Source organism: Micropterus salmoides, unplaced genomic scaffold, assembly GCF_014851395.1.
Source record: "Micropterus salmoides isolate LMB-PRFRI ecotype aquatic unplaced genomic scaffold, ASM1485139v1 Ms_hic_scaffold_1, whole genome shotgun sequence".
NCBI classification, from domain to species: domain Eukaryota; kingdom Metazoa; phylum Chordata; class Actinopteri; order Centrarchiformes; family Centrarchidae; genus Micropterus; species Micropterus salmoides.
In genome coordinates, this window is record NW_024040040.1 from 46,572,967 (window position 1) to 46,596,953 (window position 23,987).

The 23,987-nt window shown below is 40.3% G+C and overlaps 2 protein-coding genes across 11 annotated transcripts in view; one reads left to right on the top strand and one right to left on the bottom strand.

Annotated features, from left to right (window-relative positions):
• Positions 1–89: 89 nt before the first annotated feature.
• Positions 90–10,050, bottom strand: acbd5a (acyl-CoA binding domain containing 5a). Its single transcript, XM_038731423.1, has 13 exons — positions 9,929–10,050; positions 9,507–9,637; positions 8,451–8,571; positions 7,742–7,814; positions 7,117–7,234; positions 5,618–5,824; positions 5,339–5,530; positions 4,856–4,950; positions 4,537–4,762; positions 3,946–4,148; positions 1,898–1,966; positions 1,554–1,663; positions 90–1,433 (listed from the first exon to the last, which is right to left on the bottom strand). Exons 2-13 carry the CDS (start codon positions 9,601–9,603, stop codon positions 1,421–1,423), a joined length of 1,524 nt encoding a protein of 507 aa, XP_038587351.1. The 5' UTR covers positions 9,604–9,637; positions 9,929–10,050; the 3' UTR covers positions 90–1,420.
• Positions 10,051–11,058: 1,008 nt separating this feature from the next.
• abi1a (abl-interactor 1a) overlaps positions 11,059–23,987 on the top strand; it is a 47,694-nt gene continuing 34,765 nt past the window's right edge. For 3 of the 10 annotated variants that reach the window (XM_038731375.1, XM_038731358.1, XM_038731341.1), the window contains exons 1-2: positions 11,061–11,252; positions 23,241–23,408. In XM_038731375.1, coding sequence (XP_038587303.1) covers positions 11,136–11,252; positions 23,241–23,408 — 285 coding nt within the window. In that variant the 5' untranslated portion in view covers positions 11,061–11,135. Of the gene's footprint in view, positions 11,253–23,240; positions 23,409–23,987 lie in introns of all 10 variants that reach the window. The other 7 variants (XM_038731403.1, XM_038731384.1, XM_038731334.1 and 4 more) reach the window with 6 other exon arrangements.

Below are 23,987 nucleotides of genomic sequence, written 5' to 3' on the forward strand. Positions count from 1 at the left end.
TCTTCTCACCCAACTCTCAGAAAGAAAGCGACTAAACATTATTTACCAAAATGTCAAACAATTTATTTGAAATAATCTTAACAAATTAAAATGCTTTATGAAAACTTTATTTGAGGCTTAGATTATCACATGCAAACACCCGTCTATCCACAGGCAGAGAGGGTGAGACAGCCTTTGTACATTTAAGTAGAAAGGTAAATGTATTACTTTTTTTTTTTATTAAAACACAATGGCTCTGGAAAGATTAGTGCTACTGCAGATGCAAATATGATAGTTTTCTATATTAATTCATGGGAATGCAATTAAAATACTGCATTTTAATCTGAACTGTACAGCTATTGTATACAATTTATATAGGTTTCACTGCTTTGCAAACAGGTCATGATTATTTTCACTCAAACTCCTTTCACAATATTCGCACAAACATTATATCACACATATAAATGGTACGATATGGAAAAACGTGACAGTAAACAACAGAGACTGCGACAAGTGTTGCATTAATAATCTGATAGTGGACCACCTCATGGCTCATTAGGTAGTATGATTAATGATTATTTGGTCCAGCACTGGAACGGTTATGCTACAGTATGTGACTGTAAGAAATCATATTACCACCTACATGATGAATGTACCTTATGATGTTGAGGCACTTCGTCTATCTGGAAAACAATGAAGTGAATAGACCACTTTGACGTAAAGCACAGACTGATAGGCAGCAGGACAGACCTCGTCTAACGTATACAGAACATTTAGCAGTCACTTTAAACAAACCTCATTTGTAGAGCTGAAATCTAGCAAGGTTTGCCTTCATTGCAACCGTTGCTAAAAATAATAAATATTAACTTATTCTTAAAATTTAAAAGAATTTTTACATTCTTCCCTTCTAAACTAATAAAGTAATTACAACATTTTATTATAGCAGCATTACCTGGGCAACTATTGAAAGTTAATTATGAAAATGTCTAATCACATCAAGCTCAAATCAACAAAGTATCGGCCTCATTTTTTGTGCAACACAGCCTTAGTTATGGATATTAATTAAGAAGCTACTGTAGTTGGTTTATAAACACGCTGACAACATCCCAACTCTTCAGTTCCCCCTCTCAACACAAACCATTTCTTACAGAGAAAAAGATTCTAGTACAGCGATATCGGGGGAGGGGGTGGTGTTGTAGGTTGTATAATCACAGGCTGCGAGCTCATACATTCACGTTTCTATTCGAGTCCACATCCACAGTACAACACACTTAAGAGATCACATCTCTCACGCATTACTCTAGGTGCCTTCTTCATAGTGCAAAAGCAAATTACTGGGCTGTGGGTCTAAGCGGGGAGGGAGTTACAGCCATTTGCAACCCAGCCACATTTAGAGGACTCTTTATCGTCTATGCCCATGGGTGTTTGGATGAGAGCAGGTTCAGTTGATTCGTCTATTAAAATGAGGAGAAAATTAAGGAGTTAGATTTGTATATTGCATTGAAATGGTAGTAGAAAGCAGTTTTACATTTCATATTCATGTCAGATGTTTTTTTTTTTCTGTAAAAGAATACCTTCTCCTCCTCTGCAGGAATAGGCGGATAAGCCACTGTACCACAAATGGCCATAAAATAGCAAAGGCCAAACTGGTCGGGGAAATGTCGAAAGGCCACCAGGATGGTTTCTAGGAGAATAAAAATAATTTAATTAGAACAACAAATCAACATTTCAAGTGAAAGTGTGGCTCATTATAATGATCAAAGTAATGTTCATCAATCATTGTAGTTCCTGCTAATGATTTTTAAAAAAAACTTCAAACTTTTGCTGAAAGATTGTTTTGGTGGTGTATGAGAAATATGTAGATTTCTTTTCTAAATTAAAAAATAAAACAAATGTGTTGTCTTTTAAAACTGTTTACCCGAGTCCTCTTATTCAGTGGGTTTGATGCATAAGTTGGAGACAGAGACCCTGATCTTGTCTGCAGAGACTAAGAGAAAAAAACAATATATATAAAATCCATAAACTTGTGTCGGAAAACATCATTAACATAAATGATTCAGTGAAGAGAGAAAACCCCTTATCTCCCAAAAAGCTTCATCTACACACTAAAATCATAACTTACAGTGTAGTTACATCATGTCATATTGTTTCAAAAATATAATAAGCCTTCTCAACATTAAAGTTACAACTTCTACAATATATGGGAGCTGTTTTTTAAAACATAAAGCAAGGGCTTTCACTTTGAACAGTTTCAGGGAAGGCACAGTGAATGGAAGTGAAACAATATTACATTAGTTAACAAAAGAATAACTAACGTAGAATAGCCTACATGTGTGAGAGTTCAGAGATACAGTAGTTTTTGGGAACTATTTTCCCCTTCATCAGAGTCAGAAACTAATAAATGCATTTAAAAAAAGCGATCTGGTGTAGTCAGAAGTTGTCAAACAGAAATTTAAGGCTATTCTGGCTCAAATGTTTAGTGTCTATGGGATCATGATTATATTATTTGATCCCATAGGCATCCAGGAATTGAGCAAACAAAAATAACTCTTCAGCACTGTTGACCTTTCCTTAATGGCAATTAGAGCTGAACGATTAATTGCATTTGCGATATTATCGTGATGTGATAAAATGAGATTTTCTAATTGCAAAGGCTGCGTTTACACTCTGGTCACATGACACCCAAGAGTAAAGCAGTCTGCAGACAAAGCATCGCCTTCGCACCTTATGCTGTACAATGGCCTTAAGCTTGACAGAAGCAGACACGACAGAAACTTTAGTGTCACACAGCGAATGAAAGTAGCACCCGAGGCTAACTTGGTGGTGGTGGGTGAAATCGTCGGGTCATCCGCCGCTTTGACAGACAGGATAAATGCACAACAGAAAGACACGTGTAGTAAGATAAGTGTATTGTGGCGATCGGCGCCCGCGTCACACACAGCGCCACCAGTCAGCTCAGGAAATATCTGTGAAACGGCGTCCTTAAGGAGGCCCAGTGTGTCCCGAGTTACAGCCAATGCGCTGCTTAGCAGTATCGGGGGCTGCGGGGGAACTCCGGTGTTGTTGGAGAATTACTAAACACGAGAGGCGAAACTCGGTTTTATTTTCGTTGGCCAACTTTTGAATTTAACCTCAAACTGAGTATTTTTTTTGTTTGCTTATACAGAAAGATGGACACCTAGGAGATTAGAACTGAGATAAGGATTAATTGGTGGTTGAACTGTGGGTTTTATATTGAGCGCTTACTGTATAACACACTGTGGTGAACTTATTGTTTCTTGTGGTCTGTAGGTGGGCCGACCTGATGATATTATTTAATGCCATGACTCAAATTATCTTTCTCATTATTAAAATGAGATACTTCTCCACCATTGCTCATAATAATAATTCATGCATCACCTACTTTCATCATAACACAGGCCTGACCCACAAGAAAGAACAGTGTATGTTTAATCTATCCAGTATTGTGTTGGTCAAACTATACACCGATTTACTCCTCGTCCGTTCTGAATAATACATCAAGAGCTGAAAAATTAATCGCATATTAAATCGCAATATTTGTTAAAAACAAAAAAACAATTAGCAATTAGATTTTCCAAAAATCGTTCAGCCCTAATGGCAATATAGACAAGATAAATGAACACATTGGTTTAGCTCTGAAGCTAGTATTAAAATGTAGCTAGATTAATACATTTAACAAAATATAAACATTGTTGACTCAATATATCTGATGTAGTCAAGTAGCTTTCTAAACCTGGCCACATATAGTATCATCCTCTTACTTGGCAATTAAAATTTAGAGTCATCATCATCCAGTGTAAACTAAATTATCTGCACTGAAACACAACCAGCTGGATTACTTTGGCACTGTATCCTTGTTGTAATCATCTAACAAATGTGCCGTTTTCAGGACCGTTATTATGCAACTTCTATCCGAAGGCAATGAACGAGAGGACAGTGTCTGACCTGGCTCGCGGTCAGAGCCTCCAGGGTGTGCAGCCTCTCCAGAACGCTCTGCATGTCCTCTTGCAGTCTGGCCAACGCCACAACGATCTGCTCATTCAGGCTCCCTCCAGGTGTCACTGCTCCTCCCCAGCGGCCCCCGTCCCCGTCTCCACCGCCGTACATGGGCCCCAGCGATCCAGAGCCGAGTTCTGGAGTCCTGGAGCCTGAAAACACAGGAAGGATTTATAATGAACACATGTTCCCACAACGTCTACATCAAAAGAACGAGTTTGTGTGTCAGTGACGAGTCAAATGTAAATTTGACACCAAGGCTACAACAAATAAATAAATATATAATTATTAAATATCTGCTTATTATTTTTCCTCAATTAACTGTTTTGACCTTATAATGACCTAAAATAGTTATTTAAAAATTTCCCAGGGCCCAAAGTGGTCTCTTCAAATTCCTTCATCTGACCAGCAGCCTGAAGATGTTCAATTTACCATCATGTGACTAAAAAGCAGCAAATCTTAACATTTGAGAAGCTGAAATGTGAGACTGTTAGGCATATATATAATATCAAAATAGAGTCCCTCTTATGACAACCTTACCCCTTCCTCTCCTGACCAAAGAGCTGTTCGGCTTGTCTGCATTCAGACTCTGCCTCTGTGACATTGTTCCCCCATTCTCTCCATCTTCTCCTCCAAACCTGATGACCGGCGGTGGACCGTGAACACCCTCCCGGGGCTCCTGCGTTGCCTGCCGCTCCTCTAGAGGCGTCAGGACGTGGTTCTCCTCTTCGTCCAGGTCGTCCAAAGAGCGGTTATGCTCTGAGCTCTGGCGAAGAAGCACATTAAAAAAATCAAATCAACGATGGGCAAAGAGCTGCAAAACGCTGTATAAAAGAAGTGGGTTTAAGTTGTTACTTGCCTCTTCCTGGCTGAACTGGTCCACAGAGTCACAGTAGACTTCGCTGTCCGAGTCACTGGCCAGGTGGCTGGGACCACACACCTCTACACTGGGATCTGAGATCAGTACAAATGGCACAAGACAGGGAACAGCAAACTGCATTGTTATTAACAGAGTGACTGGGGGGGAGGGGAAGCTGCACTCAGTTTGGGAGCTTTGTGTTCAACAGAACCATTAATTTAGTCCTTTAACAACAACAACAAAAAAAAAAAAACTCTCCCAGGAGCAGCTGCTGTGTAAAGTGTTGAGATTCTGCAGAGTTGCCACTGCCCAGACTTAGCTGATTATCTGATCACATGGTGCACTGATACATGAGCAGAGGCAGCGGGTGAGTACAGAGTCCTCAGTAACCATTTTGAAACAGTTCATGCACATGTTGAGACACAACAGGACATTCACAAGTGCAACGTTTTAACCAGAAGGCGTGCTGTTGCGTTACCTTACCTGTGTGGTGTCCATTGAGCTGAGGCTCACTGACTGAACCCTCCAGGGAGTCGTCACTGTTCAGGGCAGCCCTGGAATGACCCCCGTTGGTCAGATGGGCGACCCCGTTAGCCACTTTACCGTTCGACAGGGGAGCTTTGTGTCTCCTGGTTGAACCTTTCTTATTTGGCTGTGAAGCTGATGATTTCTTGTCTGAAATAAAAACCCCCAACGAAAGAAAATCAACTCAACTAAATGGTTCTCACAATATTTGCTGACAGTTTTTATTTAATTTGTTACCTTTTCTGACCTCCCTTGTCTCTACTTCCTCCCCCTCCTCTTCTTCTTCTTCCTCCTCGTCTTGTGCTTCTTCATCTGATCTTTCCTTCGTTTCCTTTGATTTGAGCCTGGCAGCACGAGTCTCCAGAGTGCCGTTCATTTCCATCGTTCTGATGATGCTCTTTGCGACGCTCTTCGACGGTATTGAATTCAGCATCGTACCAAACCCTGTGCAACAAAACTGATTTAATTGCAATATCACAAATACCAAAACACAATGCTTCCTTTAAGGATAAGGTCAACACTTTCTCTACTTATCGATCACATTAAAACAACCTCTTTACATGCGGTTGAGCGATAATAGTAACTATGTGAATTAACGCTGAACAAAATCCTCATGTACTTAAGCTTCTGTGATATATAAAAGTACAATGTAAGAACTGAGACTCTCCACCTGTCAAATTCACATTTAAAATAAAAAGAACCAGAATATTTTCACATCTAAAATCTGTGAATTAAGGGTTTATTTCGACCAAACCAGAGTTGGTGATTGGTGGAACAGTGGAGATAGTGGTGAGTTTTATTTTGTTTCTGTCGTTTGAATTAAGTTAAGGTAATTAGTTTGGCGAAAGACAGAAAGTTGAATTCAGAAGAAGTATGGTTAAATTTTTAAGTTTGATAAGGAAAATAGGTGCAAGAATATTTCCCTTCTTGGCATTATTTAGTTATTAATTAGACTAAAAAAGCTCAGAGGTTGTGTAACATAGCAAGTTTACCACTTGCACACCTCGAGGTACAAAGTAGTCTTACAACATAGGATTAGGATTAATGCGCATGCGCCAACCGTGCATGCAGCCTGTTGCAGTATTTTTTCTCTCACATGTGCGTATTTGTGCAAAAAAACCTAATGTATAATATTCTCTGCTGGTTAGCATGCTAACTTCAGTAGATAACTCTTCCACACATAAGATGTCTTTGACAAAACATCAGAACTTTCACTTCTTCACATTCTGTGGATAGGCTTAGTTGATTTTTTAATGTTTTAAAAATAAAAACAACTTAAATTCTTGCCATATCTTACCACCTTTAAAGTACAAGACAAAATATCCCAGTAACATTGGATTTATCTGCATCCAATTAAAGTGTTTTTTCTGTCACCTTAAATGTGCTAAGCCACATGTTCTGTACCACTAATTCAGCATGGGTGACGTGGCCGCTAACACTCACTAAAAGCATCTGAGCTACAACACCAGACAAATACTAAACTATAAAAACAAACTGAATGCCGGCACTCACAGATCCAGTCTTCTTGTCTATTGCAGGAAACAAACACTAAACTACACCAACAAATATTCACACAGTAATGTACTTGCCTTCCAGTTGCCTAGCAAATACTGTCAAACGTGCTGAGCATCAGACAAGAGGCAAATTATAATATAAGGTTAAGCTCCACATGCTGTTTTGGACATTACAAACAAAGTAAAAGGTGGGAGGAGTTACGCCTGGTGAATAAAACCCACCTGTGCTCAGGTCTGATATCTGTGTGATCTTTTTCTTCTCCTCAATCAGCTCATAGAACGGGCCGAGGACGCGCAAGAGCTCCTCCACCTCGTCCGTCATGGGCATGCCCTCCAGGATCTACGCATCAAAGACAACAACAACAGACAGTGATGTTTAGCTCAAATTAGGGCTGGATGATATGGACAAAAATGTTATCACGATAAGTATCAAATTGTTATTTCCTTCGAGTTTAAAGGCTGACTTTTGCTCCTGAGTGAAAGTTGAAGAAACTGATGGTTAATTGTGGTTTAAACTCTTCTTAATGGTCAGAACATGACAAACAATTGAGGCCAAACAGTGGATGACTTCACAAATCTGAGGTAGAACAAGCTTTTTTCAGTCCTTTTCCCTCAACAAAATAAACATCTTACTAAAAAAAATGAAGTCCTAATTTGTGGATGATTCAGTGAATACAATGAAACATTTATTGAAAAATAATTTGTTATATTACTGAAAAAAAATTATATCGCGATCATTATTGTTAGTGCTTTATTGTCCAGCCCTAGCTCAAATCCATAAACAGTTAAAGAAAGGTTTGACTTTAAACTGCAAGTATTCATATAAAATAATATCTTCCGTACATACCAGCTTCATTTCTTCAACATACGCTGCCATTGCTGCTTCTTTTGGCATATCCCCAAGAGAATTCCATGCATCCCTGAATAATTACACAAAAACTGTTATTATATCACTTTATCAAGTAAAAAGCAAAAGCTCTGCTTAGTGTAAAAATTCTAATCTCATCAAGATTGGCTTTGAACACTTGTCCCACTTTTCAACTATGTCAATAAGGCCAGTTTATTTGAGGTCAATGTGTTCTTTGTTAGCTGTGGGTCAAAGGCTGACAGGAACTGACTAACTAACTAGAGTTATTCCTAAACTAAGTATTTTTAAATGCAATGGGACCATGAGAGAAGCTACCCAGCCTAGTGGGTAAAAGGTTACATTCCAAGCTGCGGAGTCCAGAGATCCCCAAACACAACTTGAGACTAAACCGAAGGAGAAGAGTGGAGAGAATTTTCTCTGTCTTAGTTTTGCACAGATGAAAAGTGCAACATGCACAAGGTCAGATACTGGCTTCAGTTCCAGCTGCATGGTTTATCCAGAATTATATTTCACTAGTTGCCTTGAAAACTGAGATAGTCATACATACTTGTTGCCAACTTGAAGGAAAATGATTCTTCAGAGTGACAAATAATATTTTCCCCCATAAATGGCGCACCTCAGCAGGAATCCTGAATGCATTTCATCAGGTATAAATAAAAAAAACTGACAGTACATTTTCCTTTTTTACCATTTTGCTTTCCCGACTGCATCCCAGAAGCCTGGTCGGGGTATATTGCAGGCTCCCACTGTGGCTTGTTTGTAGTAACTGTAGAACTTGAGCATCATGTCATTGGAGGGCTGAAAGGGACCTGAGGGAAAGACATTTTAATTATGTACTGAAAGATAGTTCTTTAGTAATTACTAAGGATGTCACGAGAACTGATACTTCTGTACAAAGCAGATACTAAAATTCTGAAAACATGTTGGTGCTCATTTTGCTGTACTGAAAGTTTTGCAGCACGTACCTTCAATGGTTCTGTGACAATGCCTCAATTTCTTACAGTTGGAGAGCTAATTTAGTCAGACGTTTCACCATTTTGATCACCAAAGATGATGAGAGTTTGCAGCGCTAAGAACTAGATGTTTGTCTAAAGCGCCTGTCACTGTTGGTGGAGTTAGGGGCAAAACAATCCCTTTCAATCATCAATAACCTTTTGTTTTTCAATATAAAAATCTCAGACAACTGCCAATATTGACAGTGACCACCCTTAAACATTTCACACCTGCGAGATTGTAAAGAAAAGTTATGAAAATTAAGGAAATAATTTAATAATGAAATTTTGCACATTGCAAGGTTGTAATGTCAAGAGCCTGCTCATTTATGAATCTAACCACCATCTGTCCTGGACATCCTCACACAACTTTCACAGCTGTTAGTTGTTTTTTTGTAATGTTCATTAAATGTTTATTAAAGTAGTATGATGAAGTACATGGGATTTATTCTGTTTTTTACCATGGTAACGACTTGGTATCGATCATCGTGGAAATATACTGGTATCGTTATGGCGACATCCCTGGTTAGTGCTGTTCTTGCTGTTTTGACATATCTGTGAAGGCTCTGAGATAAGACAGACTTTGGAGTGACTGCTGTGATACCGCATCACGCTGCTAGTAAAGTGGATTAAGCCCTTTAAATCGCACAAGATCCAAGCTGTTGCGCTGCACCTGGCTAAGTCTGCTGCTAACTGGTTGAACTGGCCCTGAAAAGAAAAAAAAAAAACAGACTGGTGTGGTGGTGGCTCACCGTCCGGGGGCAAACTCTTGATGACTTTGACGGCAGCTTCAAACCTCAGCTGGGTCAGACGCCTCTCATCATCCACTTTGACGCTCTCCACCTCCATTGTGTCACGCCAGGACAGACAGTCAACACAAAAACTGGAGACAGACAGTAACGTTACACAAACGCACCACCGCGATATGAGAAGCGCCAACAAACATTATGCTAAAAAGCTGACTTATATTCTGGGATTTATGCTAGCTGTTCATAACAATTTCAGGCTGTGAATTCAGACTTTTGCTACCATAATGCGACTAACGTTAGTTAAACTTGTAAGTTACTGTAACGTGTCTATCCAGGACACACCTCTAACTACCCCGATATTTGCGCGAAATACAGCCTATATTTCTAAACTCTCGACGGAAAAGCACATAACCGATGACACTTACCGTTAAAGTCAAGGGCCTATCTGTTTGTCGGAAGGCGACCTGTCTTTAGCCCTCCAACAGACGCCATGAACAGGGTTATGAAGCCTGGCAGAGGTGCTCTCTGGGAGTTGTAGTTTTCTACTGGTTGTCGCTGTTTCCTACAAGCTCCACAATCCTCCGCGTCTACTAAAAAAAATGTAAGTTTCAATAACTGGAAGCGGCTTTCACGGAGAGACTACTAAGGTGTACTTAATAAATCAGAAAAGTATTAAGAGGTTATAAAATATCGATTAAGTGGGGAAAGTATAGCCACACTTCGGAGTAAAACTACACATACCGTCATGCTCTAGTCAGGATCCATGTTTTTCAGTTGGAAGAGTGATAGGTACACGGGAGAGAAAAGGAAGAGCTCTCACTTTGTTTTTTCTCTCACATACAAGGAGCTTGGCAATTACTGCAAAACTCTGCGGTATATCTGTTTTGTTTTAATGAAAATAGCTGCCCAGTGTTTAAAGACAAAGAGGATGCAACGTGCAAAATATTGACCAAGGACAGGACTCACCCCAGCCACAGCCTGTTCTCCCTGCTGCCTTCTGGGAAGAGATATAGAAGTTCTGCTTGTTCACCACTACAATGCAGAAAAGCTTTTCCACCAAGTAATGAGACTCTTAAACTCAAATTCATCTTCAGCACTGCTCCACTGAATAAAGTTTATTTCTGTCTACCATTTTATAATTCCTTTTGCATCGCTGTACATTGTCTGCTACGTAGCAGAAGGGAGTGACAAACTTAATTTCACTTCACAACCTGCTACAATGTGACTAATAAACTTAACTTCTTCAAATGTTCACAATAGGCTACACTCAGACAAAACAAAACAACCGCTTGCAGATTTTCTGTGGAACCCGTTAGAATTTGCATAAATTAAAACAAGTGAAACTGAAATAAATAATAAACAAATCCGGGGAGGGGAATCATGAAGTAAATAGTACTAATGCACATATAAAATAATGATGTATGGTAGACTAGCAAAAATTTGGCCCCACTTTTAAACCACTGAGTGAGTCCTCTTCTCCAGCACAGACGATCTTCGGGTTGAGGTTACGCCACAGTGAGGGCAGGGATCCCACAATAGCAGGCAGAGAAGGCAGTGCTTAGCTGGCGCTGGTGGCTGTTTCAATCAAAGGGAAGGCAGAGAGGGAAGGGAGGCTCTGCGGAGAGATGTAAGATGGCAGAGCTACAAATGTTGTTAGAGGAAGAGATTCCTGCCGGCAAAAGGGCGCTTGTGGAGAGTTACCAAAACCTCACCAGAGTAGCGGACTACTGCGAGAACAATTATGTCCAGGTGAGTGGTTAAGTTCGCCGCCACGTTGTCTTCAGCTGCCTTTTGTCGCGAAAAAAAGCTCGGGATTGAATTGGGACAGGAAATGTGGATAAAGACACTGTGCTCGGTTATGAAGCCAGTACGCCCAAAAGCTTGGAGCTGTTACCACAGTTTAATGACGGGGCTTTTTTCCACCACTGTGGGACATTTGTGTCTGATCACACCATTGATCACATTTATTCCGTTTACACAGAGGGTGTGTCTACTTTTTAAAAATTATTATTTTAACACTGGAATCGGCTCCAAACTGCCTCCACTCTCTCCCTGCTGACAGAGGAGGGGGGAGGCCTGTGTGCTTTACAGCAGCAGCTCACTGAACAAGTTTGATGACTACATTTTAATTGTTAAGACACCAGCAAGAAAGTTACTGCAGTTTGTCTGCCTTAATTGATGCTGACACCGCCTAAAATGTATCCCCACATTAGTGGGGAACTAAATGTCACACTAAAACTATAACACTATATAACATCAGGTCGTTAAACTCACCATTTAATACCACAAAAACAGCTTAAGTCCCCATTTGGATACTGCAGGAATATTTCTGTGGAGGCATCTACATTATGGACTTTTAAGCACTCAGTGCAGATGCTGTAATGTCAGTGCATGGCTTTTATTGTTGTTGGTTTTTACCATTAGGCAATTTATAATGAAGCATAACATATGCATGAGAAACTGTAGAAGGCTAGACTTAATGGGGAGACTTATTTAAGATCATTCAGCTGGGTTTGCATCTAGGCTGTGAGAGAAAGAGAGGAATGTAAAGTCATTGTTAGTTGGTCAATAAAGGTTGGCGTTATTGATCCCCTTCAACTTATTCATGGGAGCAGAGCTTGCCTTAATCTCTGCTGGCCTGTGTTGGGGTTTCACAAGTTCTTCTTCTTGTTAAAGTAGTTTGTGTGTTAGGTAATGTCACGAAAGCTGTGTTTAAGTAACAATTTAAAGCAGTATTTGGATGTAAATGTGTGTCTTAATGAAATGATTGTCATAAGTCTTTTTAAATATGGCCTCTCGACGACCGCAGATGGGTTTTTTTTATTTTAAGACAGTGTGTGGTAAGCCACGACAAAACAAAACAAAACCAGAGAACAAACTGAGTGACTGTGAGAAAACATTTTTTATGCAGGAAGACAGCCCACCATATCAGCTACGGGAGGGTGTGTCCATTCCAGCTGTGCTCCCCAAGGACTCCCTGTAATTTTGTTTTCTTCCTCGTCCATGGATGATTTGGCACCGTGACGCTCGGCTCTGAAGCCTTGTGCCAGTTATAGGTTCAGGAAAACACTGCAGCACGAGAAGGTGGTCGTCTTAAGTGGACCAAGCTTTGTTTCTCGCCACTTCTGAAAAGCAAGCTGTATGTTTTTGTGCCGTTACTGATCGTGATGGTTCAGGTGTGTTACGCAATGTATGTTCAGGTATGATAGGGAGTTTAGTTTACTCTTTGGGTTTAGCAGCAGGAGAGTATTTAGGATCGAATGAGCAAGATTTGAAGGGCATGGCTGACCTCAGCCCAGACCACAGAAGATATTTCATATCTTTAAATCTGAGCATTTCCATAGTGACAAGACCAGGTGTTGATCACAGAAATGTGTCTGTCGCACAGATTGTTGAAAATAGTCAAACACTGAGAAGTTGGCGCCAAATATCTGGTCAGATTTGTTGTTATTCTTGAAGATATGAATAAGTTAATCTTTTAGATAAAATTTGAGAACGTTGGCATCTTTTGGTATATGGAAGAAGATGTTTTATTTTCCTGCTCGTATTTCTCGGAGCTACCAAAATGTGGGTACTGTACTGGCACTAGTTTAAGTTTTCACTCAAATCATCATCTGTCAAGTTGGCCTTGCTCTGATTTGGTATCTTTCAAACTTGTTTATTGTTCAGATTATTCCTGATTTAAATCAGTTTTATTATTCTTTTGCTAAATAAACCAAAAGAAAATTATTGCAAAAACATGTTGTATTGGTATCGCTAATAAAAAAAAATTGTATCTGTGCAAGTTTTTAAATTTAAAACACTAGTTTTAAAGGGCAATACCAAAACCTTTTTAATAACCGTTTTTTGCCCACATTTTGTCTGAGAAAGCGGCTTACAATAATTATGCATTTAGACTTCATAGGTGCAAGAGCTACATAGATATCATCAAAAATAGAAGTGCTTACAAGCAACAAAAAGCATTAGAAAGTGATACTCGCATAGTGTTGTTGGTTTAGTGTCTTTTAAATGTGACCACATTTGTATAAAATGTCAAAATGTTAGTGTGTTTTGCCTTAGAGGATCCAAAAATAGTATTCACATGCACAAAAATACTTCTTCAAAAGTCATTTCCACGTAGCTGTGGATAAAGAGGACAGCCGGGATGGATGATGTTGACAAGCCAACATACAGCATTTGATGTAAAATGTGTTCCAGCTTGAACTAAACTCCATGTAAAATTGTGTTTCATGCGTCCAACCGATTTGCGATTACTTCCTTTCCGGCAGAGCACCTTGTTTAAAGTGCTGACGTTAAAACATTTTTTTTAAAAGAAGCAGGGTTTTTAAGCTTTTGAGCACACGCTGCTCGCTCTGTGTGAAGCGAGTGTCAGACGAACGGTGCACTTTTCATAAGCCGTCTCTGTCTGCTGGAGATACTCACACTCTCTCTATCTCTCTGCCTCTGATAGAAACGCAACACACACAAGACTGTGCACTCTGAGCTGAACCGTGCACACGTCGACATGCCTCAGCTTGAATCAGCTCGTCCCTTTCAGCACTCCTCCCTCACATTTACATCCCCTCTTCTCTCTCTGTTCTTGTCATGGAGATGTTGGTGTTGAACGTGGACCGTAGTGCAGCGCAGACGGAGAAAGCTCTGGACAGATTGCTGCCCCACTTTCTCAACTTGATAGTGACTTTTGTTTCATCCAAGGGAGTGTTTTTCTTGTTTGTGTTTTTTTTACTGTGTGTGTGTGTTGTATGTGACACACTGACAGGTCAGAGTTATGTTTCCTGATTAGCCTGCTGACTCTGAAAACAGGCTGGAAATGCCTTCTCTCTGTGTCAGGAAGTGGCTTAATAATAGAGTCCAAAAAAAAGACCCTTTCACATTAAGCAGGGGTTTTGTATTTGAATAGGTTCCTGTTTATTCCTACTATGTAAGGTAGTTACAGGAAAAAAAACAATACTTGCAGCATGCTTGCTACTCCCTTGAAATCTTTGTTTTTAACCTCTGTGACAAGGACGCATACTCTGTATGCAAAGTGGGCCACCTGGCCATGTTGGCAGGACACACTGAGAGCGCTGTTGACTGTTTTGTTAAATACAGTGGTACTACAAACACTTTGCTCTGTAGTAGTTGATATTTTGTAGAACTAAAACGATTGACAGAAAATTAATCGCAGCTATTTTGTCAATTCAATAAGTTTTATTTTTCAATGATCCCGGCTTCTCAAGCCTTTTCTTTGTCATATGAGACTTATTTGAATATCTTTGGGTTTTGTGCTGATGTTTAAACAAAGACATTTGGCTCTGGGAATTTAGAAATGTTGACAGACCAGTTGGTCTGCGGTTGATCCTACAACACTCCTTCATTTAATTAATTTTATCTCTGAAAAAGTCTTTTGGTGACGTAACTGTTTTTTACTTAAGCAATTTGCTGCTTACTTATGTGCTGTTTTTTTAATATTTTCAAATATACTTATATTTAAGCTACTTATATTTACACTTTTTCATACAAACTACAAAAATGGGGGTGTTCTAAAACATTTTACCCTTAGTGTATTTAATCTTTGGGAAGATATTCCTTGATTCAAATTGGAGCTGCATTTGATTTTCTTATCATTGTATCGATAAAATATTCCCATAGCCCATGTTGACAGCTTGAGACAAAAGCAGCAAATCCTCACATTTGTTAATAGAATTAATGTCAATGAATCTTTTGTCGAACAACTAATCGATTAATTGACCTAACTAGAAAACGTAATACTGTACTGGTGCCATAAGGTTCTTGCATGGCTGTTTGAAGACAGCATTTAAAGGATGGAACAAGCTAATATCATGCTCTAATGTCGCCCCATCACTACATGTTTTGGCATGCAATTGATTTTAGCTTTCCATGAACAAAACATGCTGTTAATGTATTTCTTTAAAGTGAATTGGGCCGTCATTATCAGGAGTTCTGGGAGGAAGGTTGACTTAACAGTGACAAGGAATAGGGAAATGGAAGTGAGATGTTGTGTAGCAAACCCAGAGGTCAGACACCAGATGAGATCCAGTGTTGCAAGCTCAGGGCATGTGACCTCGCATGCTGAGCCAGCACGATGCCCACTTGTGCTTTCAGTTCAGACTGATCCTAAACTAGTAGCTGCGTTGTAATGAATGCAGGTAGCATGTCGGAGAGGTTTCCTGGAAAGAGAGATGTCCTCTTTGTGTGCTGGTCATGTAGCCCTGGTGTACCTGTCCTCTGCGGTTTCCCCAGGCGAGTTAATGTGAGTTTCTCCCTGGAAGAGGGCAGGTGGAAAATATTGAGTTGTTTTTAACACTGTTCTGTCTCTCTGGGTTACTGAGTCCTCGTTTCCTGTCCTTCTTCGTCTGCGGAGTGGCCTGGTTTTTCTCCCAGCATGGAGAGGCCTAGCGGCTCTCAGCCTACCAGCCAGACCCATTCATCCTTTTGGCCACCTGTCACTCCTCCCCCTCAGCTGACTGGGGTTGGTTTGGTCCAGACTGTTGGACTGATGATTCTACATTCTGCTTCGAGTGTGGGAGTTTTGGAGAACTGGGGAGCATACTGACATCATTGTTTCAGACTAAAATTGCCTCCTTGTAGTTGGAGCTTTTTACGGATCGTTTCTCTCTGTTGTTTTTATGCATAAAAGTGTGAATAATCCAAAACAAGAGACCCTCCAACACTCACATCCTCTGATAAACTGATTGTTTCTAGTTCTTAATCAGTTAAGTATGTTTCAGGTAGAGAACAGTGACTTTCTGCCTGGTTGAACCAATAAGTCACTTAAAGAAAGGTTAATGAGTTTCCTCCATGTGCAGACTTCCCCTTTGTGTCTCTTCCCTGACATGCTGCAGGAATTTTTAATTGTGCGCTGGCAGTTCTTCAAGGTCAGGTAGACCTTATGGCCTTTCAGTCAGCCTCCATCTGCCCCGGTGGAGGAGGTGGATTTATAAATTCATGTATCGTACTGCTGAGTTCTTTTTTTTCTTTTTTCTTTTTAAAGCGCTAAGACTCGAGGAAGGATTGAAGTTGTTAACTCTTGGTTTTCCTTATTCTTAGCACGTTCCAGTGTCACTTTCACTACCATGTCTGTCTCCTCAGGCGGCTTGTGTTGGTGTTAAGTTTCTCACAGTTTTATATTTAAAGGTGTGGGTGTTTACTCCTCTTTCAAAGTTGAATAGGTTGTCTCTGTTGTTTTATTAGGATGAATATGTGTAGCCGCTTTAATCAAATAAATTTAATTCTGTCTTGTTCTCATCCAGGTGTCATCTCCAATAAGAGTGTCCAGAGTGTCAGGGAATGATCAATAAGTTAATTCTAAACCATTAAGATGTCTTTTTAATTACTGATGCAATTTAAAACAAAGTGAACTAGCACTGTAAAGCATCTGTAAAGTTAAAGGGACATTCTGCTATTTGTCAGCTTGGCAAACAACAGATACTGAATTTTTAATTGTTTTTTAAAAAATGTGACAACAATTTATCTGTTGATCTCTCAAATTTAAGTGAACTGTCACCAAGATGTGTAGGCTGCTGAACGAGACACTGCGGCAATATATTTGTGATAAGTTAATATCGGCCGGACTCTCTTACTGTCATTAATGACACTAAAGGCTCGGGCAGGCAGACTACACGACTTTCAGCGTCGGCCGGTGGAGTTTTGAAGTCGTTGTGGCGTACACACTACATGACTGATCGTTGACAGGGGGTCACACACACTACACGAGCTGACAACGCCTGTGTCACCCGACGCTGGTCTCAAAACCACATTTTGTCTAGAAAACACATGTGAAAAGTGAAACGGGAAATGAGCTGTTTTGATGGGTCGTTGAGTAGTTCACACATAACGACTGGTAGCTGCCGATCAATAGCCGATTTACCTCTGATCACAGCCTGACCGACTGGCAAATCGGGCTTAAAATCATGTAGTGTGAACTCGGCTTACTCACCACCTCCATTGTAGAGATTTGGGGAAAGTGGATTTCAGGGGAGTGATTGGGGCAAGGAGCATGAGCCTCCTACCAAGTCTGACCAAAAGAAAGATGATAAACACAGAAAGTAGTCCCCTAGAAATCCCTGTAGCTGTATTAGGGCTATCATTCTACTTTCATTTGAACTTGGTAATTTTTTTTTGTATATTCGATGCATAATCAATGTATTTGAATTCAAAATTCACAGCGTGTAAGTGCAACAGCAGGGGGGCTTTTGTAAAAGTGATCTAACCCACCTTACTGGCGAGAGTTTGCATTTCCCAAATCTATATGACAGAGGTGCTGAGTAAAACGTTGGCATGACCGACAATAAAAGCTCACAAATAGTGGAAGTTCCCTGTAATGAGCGTGAACTTTGTCCTTTCATGTAATTGTGTCTGATCAAATAGGTAATCAAACCTGAAGTAGTAGGAAGTGGCACATTATCTTTATTTATTTATTTTTTTTAAAGGAAATACATTCAAAATGTTTAGCATTGTTTAAACCAGAAGCTATTAATGGATCACGTATTGGGTGTTTTACCTTTCATCCATTTTGTAATATATCACTGTGTACTATGACAGAAGGAACTAAATGACCAGGAAATAGCTTTAGTAACACTCGGTCAGCTCCTAGATGTGTCTTTCTTGTAATCCCATATTCATTTGCTCCACCTTATTCAAATCAGCTGTCGGATGTCTTGACAGCCACATCAATACAACAAGCCACACTTATCTCACCCCCGTCCAGTCTGCAGCAATCAGCGGGCCATACATCACACGCCGCAGAGTGCCATGTGAGCACCAAGACCCCATTTTTCTCTAGACTACGCTGCTCTCGCCAGAAGAGCCAATCCTGCTGAGGTGTTCTCAAAGAGACGTTCACCTGTAGTGTCAGAAGAGAGTTTGTCAAGAACTATATATGTCGTTTTTTCTTTTCCGTCCAGTTGACAGAATAGAAAAATAAATCCTTGGTGGTTCCGTGTTAAATTGTGTTTGTTTGTTTTTTTTATTCCTTCATGCATCCCTGACACTGTAGTCTGTAGCAGAGCTCCCCAGACAACACTTGAAAGCTTGAAGACGTACGACATGTTGCAGAATTCCAAACATTTCTAAAGGTGTTTTTTTTTGTTTTGTTTTGTTTTCCAAGAGCATTTGCTCTTTCAAACAAGTGGGAACACATAAACGCAAAATGTGCTTGTCAGCTGTAAAAAACCAGGAGCAGATTGCACAGCAGAGACGCTGCATTGTGTTGTTTTATTGTCCAAATGTTGATACTTTCGGTGCAATCTAAACAGATGTAGCAGGTTATTAAAGAGGTTGAATGTTCCAAACTTCGGAGCGATGATTCAGTGAAAAACCCTCAAGAGTTTTAATTTGGGTATTTTGCCTCACTTCCCCTGATCTTGTGTTAGTCATGTCAGGGAGTCTGGAGGAATACTCATGAAGTCCATTTCCTTCTTCACGCTCAGGCTTCTGGTTGGAGGGGCAGCTACAGCGCTTCTGACCCCATGAACAGTTTCTATCCTCAGGGGGAAAGTCTGGACCTTTCCTTACTACCGTCTCAATGCAGCCAGCAGGCCCTGACAGCGAAGCAAGGCACCACCTTGTTTAAAAAAGTGGCGGTTGTTCGCTGTTACCTTGCCAGACTGGATGGGTGACGGAGTGAAATGGAAGTATTTAACCAGTTCAGTGCTTCCAAAAACATCCCAGGAGAGTGACGAATCCATTCTTGTGACTGCCACTCCCTTCTCACTCCCAAATGTGTCATCCCACGCACACCATTTGCAATCAATCATTTTAAAAAAGTGTTATAGAATTATATTTTATTTTTTTTATGTCACACATGATGCTGCAATGTATATTCGCTGTATTCAAATGGTTGTTTTTAATTGTCTGGCTTGCCTCACCTCCCAGCTATAATGTCATTGTGCTTAAATACACACGGTGCATTCCTGCGTACTCTCCTTTTTAAGCCTAGCTGAGGTGCTGACAGCATGTCTTCTACTGCCTGGATACTCTGCAGTCTCTTTCAGTCATTACTCAGCTCAGAAAAATGAGATAAAGAGCCCCGGGAGCGCTGAAGCTCTCTGGGAGCTCACCTTATTCTCTGCTGTGGTTTAGTACTCTTGGCTCTCCGGTGCTGTTTTTTTGTACTGAGCAGACACACAATTTGTTGCTTTCCTGGCGAATATCTTCTGTGCTCCTGTTGTTTCCTCGCTGATGACGGCTTGGATTATTGGGAAATTTAACAACAAATCTGGTTAGTTTGAGGATTTGTGGATGGCCGACCTCTGATGCGTGAACGAGTGAAGGGACAAGGGTGGGGGCTTTAACTAGAGCAGACGGCTCTAAGATGCGGCCAGTGGCAATGTAATCAAGTGTCACATCTGTCCTCCCAACGCTCACCGCTGACCTCACATCACTGCTCTGGCAGCTAATGCAGTTTGGATCCGTGTATCCAGAAATACAAAGGAGGTTGGCAAGACGCCGATTTCACCATTCAGCATGTTTTTGACATGTCGACTCTCGTATGAATCAGTTTATTTCGTCCTGTGCTTTAAGAAATTAGAATTACAGTCGTATGATTAACACATGGCTAAAGATTTAACCAGGAAAGGAAGAAGTAGCCTAGGTCAGTGTATCGGCCTTCTTGACAAATTAATTTGACTTTATTGTAGTCACTGTGTCACTGGGGGAAAAAGAAACTGTAATAAAGGGGATGCCCTCATTTTAAGCCTAGTTTTACAATTTGAAACCTTGTGTTGTTTCATCTTGTAGTTAAAGAAAAAATGTTTGTCCCTCCGGGTCTTGCCATTTTTTCATCAGCTTACATGAAACAATGTCAGTTTTGAGTCAAAATTAAAGAAAGTTAGTCTTGTTCTTGGGGAATAAAGCAAGCATTCATGTAGAATGATAAAATCAAAGACTACAAAAGTAGATTGGACACATTTTAAAAGCGTATCAGCCATTGAAAAACATGAACTAAACAACATCACTGGGTGGCTTTGGGCAGAAGCATGGCCTACCTTGCATGAATGTTTAAGACATGCAGGATGTACATTTGCATTTCTTTACATATCACAGTTCAGCATTTGTGCACTGAAGCATCAATGGTGCTGTTTGTCAATGCTCTTTACAGCTGCAAGATATTTACAAAGCCAAGTTAAGTGCAGTTTCTCAATATTACAGTTTCAATTTGCATTGCAAATCACAGCATACAGCAGTACACTTATAGTTTCTAAATGAATGCAGGATGTAGCCGTGCATTTGTGTGTGCAGATGCACTTTACAGCTGCAAGATATTGACAAAGCCAAGTTAACTGTGTAGTTAATATTACAATTTTAATTTGCATTGCAAATCACAGTGAGATATTAACAAAACCAATTTAAATGGGTTCAGCACCAATTAGTATTGCACTTTCATTAAGTTGGGGGGCATCTAAGAAATAGATTAAAAGCGAATGGTTAAAATTGAAGCAGCAGAGGCCAAGATGCCCACTCCCTAGTATGAGTCAAGCATATAAAACCCCTTATACTATATTTCTCAGAAGACAGCATCTCCTGCCACATCTTTAAAATAAAGTTTTTCTAGGATTTAGCAGTAGAAATCCTCGTGGTTTAAATTACATAAACACCATGTCTGACTTGCAGCTTGATATGCAGGCCAGTAGTTCTGCACAGGTGAGCATATGTTGTTCAGTGATCGGTTTAAAATCCCTATACAAGGAAAAACTGCATCCTCCAATTTAGAAATTGCCGTCATGCACATGAAGCTGTTTTGTTTTTGTTTCATATATTTCCCTGCAGCTACCATACTACAGTGTCATGAGAAGGTGTCTGTGTGTGCACATGAATGACTACGTGCTTTTCAACAGATGGCCTTTTGCTCAGAGCCCTCTGGAGGAATCTCTCCTCCTTCCTGAGGCTGTTATCTCACAACACATCTGCTGCTCTGATTCGCGCTAAAAGAAACACCCCTAACGCTGTCACCTCCTCACCCAGCCGAGGCTAACCAGCATGGCAGCTCTCCAGGTCAGGAGCTTCTAGCCGTACGGATTGCTTCTGGATTAGTTACGCGCTGCCACGGGGAATCAGTGATGAGACACACGGTGACAGGGTTGTTTTCATTTTGTTCATCCGTCCTCTCGCCTTCACGTGACCAGAAGTTCCTTTTCTTCCGTAACCACTACTACCAATAATTATCTCCTCCACCACCACCACCGCCACCACCACCTGCCCCCTGCTGCGGCAGCCTGTAATCAGAGCCCAGTGTCGCCCTTCCCGGCAGTGTGCTCTTTGGACTTGTGAGTAGTTTGGGGAAGAGGCCACCGAGATCAAACATGATGGCTCAGTTTGGAGCTTGGCTCTTTGCCCTCAGCCTGTTTGATGTGAGGTGGCTCACGAGAATGTGTAGTTAACAAAGTTTGTCTGGTTTTGCCACTTTTTATGTCATTTTGAAATAATATGGGGGAAGAATTTGTTAGGGAGTACTGTTAGAATGAATCCTACATAGGCTGTTTTTTTTTATGCTATTGAGTTTTGTTTTAGCAGGCAAGAGGGGTGCCATCATGGATGTCCATTGCTTTGATATACACTATAGTTTCTGAACATAACCCAGGTAAAAACAAGATACAGCTGATAGGTGTGTGTGTTTTTCATATTTAGGTTATTGTGGAAAACTAAACCGTAGCCTTTAGTTTATCTCACAACATTAGGAGCTGAGCTCAGTCAACGTGAACAAACACTCCACTTTGTTTTGGGTTTTTTTTTTTGCCTTGTTAGCCCACTAACTAGCCAGCAGGCTAATTAATTTAACCACCCACTCTGTGCTTTTGATGCTAATGCTAGTGAGCTTTATAACCTGTAGTCTTGAAAGGTTGGAGTACTCCATATGTATGTAGTCCAAGCTCACATTTAACATCAGAAGCACATAGTTACTTTAGAAACGAACCAGCTGGCTGACATAAGTGATTGTTCAGGCAGCTAACTAGCCAACAAGCTAATTTATTGAAAAAACTACTTGGTGCTTTTCATGCAAATATAAGCTTCTACTAAACACGTTTTTGTTTTTAAACTCCACCAAAGTTTATTATATTTAGGTTTTAAAGGGTTTCCCCTTAAAGGTTTGTTACTACATTAGCTTGCTTCTTTGCGGAAAACATTAGCTGTACTTTGAATTCACAAAAGTAACCGCAGCAATGACCGAGCTTAAAAACACGGTCTAAAACTACATCTGAAAGATGATCCACTTTCTCTCATATACTTTAAATGCTCATATGGCTAAATAGACCTATTCTTTTTTTATCGCTAGTTCAGTTAGCTGTTTGCAAGCAAATATAGTTACAAAAGTAAACTGTTTAGTGCCATGACTATTCAAGCACACAGGCAGTTAGTTGTTGTTGTTTTTTTACACAGGATGAGTATTATTTCTTTATCTTTTTTTGAAGACCAAATACATTTACAGGACTGCAGCACTGAACAGAAGCTACATTCAGTTCTATAGTCAGTTCTCAGAGCTTTCAATATGGCTGCTGCAGGATTCGTTACATCATCTCAAATCCCTGCATAGAGAGTGCGGTATCTGGGGAATGAAAGTTGGGAGCGTGGGGTGAAGGATATCTTGGCAGCTCTATTGGCTCGAATCCACCACAAACCTGACCTGGATGTGGTGCTAGAAGATGGATGTGAAAGTGATGTGATATTAACAGAAACTTGGTTCCTCTTCCATCTTTAATGCATCTATATTTTTTTTCTCTTTCTCTCTCTAATCCACAGGCCCAGGACAAGAGGAAAGCTCTGGAGGAGACCAAAGCCTACACCACCCAGTCCCTGGCCAGCGTGGCCTACCAGATCAATGCCTTAGCCAACAATGTACTCCAGCTGCTGGACATCCAGGCCTCGCAGCTGCGGCGCATGGAGTCCTCCATCAACCACATTTCCCAGGTCAGAAACACTCACACACATGCACACCACAGAGCATACAGCTGTGAAGAATGGTACCCCACATTTCCCACTTCTCTTCTCACTTTCACACAGACTCTGTTATTTTCAAACAAAGTGTGAAGCCCTCTGTAGTATCCATGGTTCCTTTTTTTATTGGTTTCAGTCCTGTCCAAGTGCCTGGCTGCCTGTGTGTTTTGGCTAAATGACTGGTGGTCTTTTATGCTCTTGTCCTCAGAGGCACTTTAATCACTACAAGACATTTACCACAATCTAACTGTAATAATTCTGCAATATTGATTGATTACTTAGCAGCGCTATTGCACATAGGGTCACTTGGTCTGTCTTGTAGCCATTAGTAATCTCTGATATTTTGTCACATATTGCCTGTGCATGCATTTGAAAAGAGATTAACTTTAAAAAACTTTTTTACACAAAAAAACTATTTTATTCAATTATTCTGTGGCTAATTTGAGTGTGAAAAATGGACACAGATACCATTACACCAATAAGATTAAAAAAATCTTTTCAATTTTTTCAATTTTGAAGTTGAATATTTCACGTTAATACGTTGACAAAATA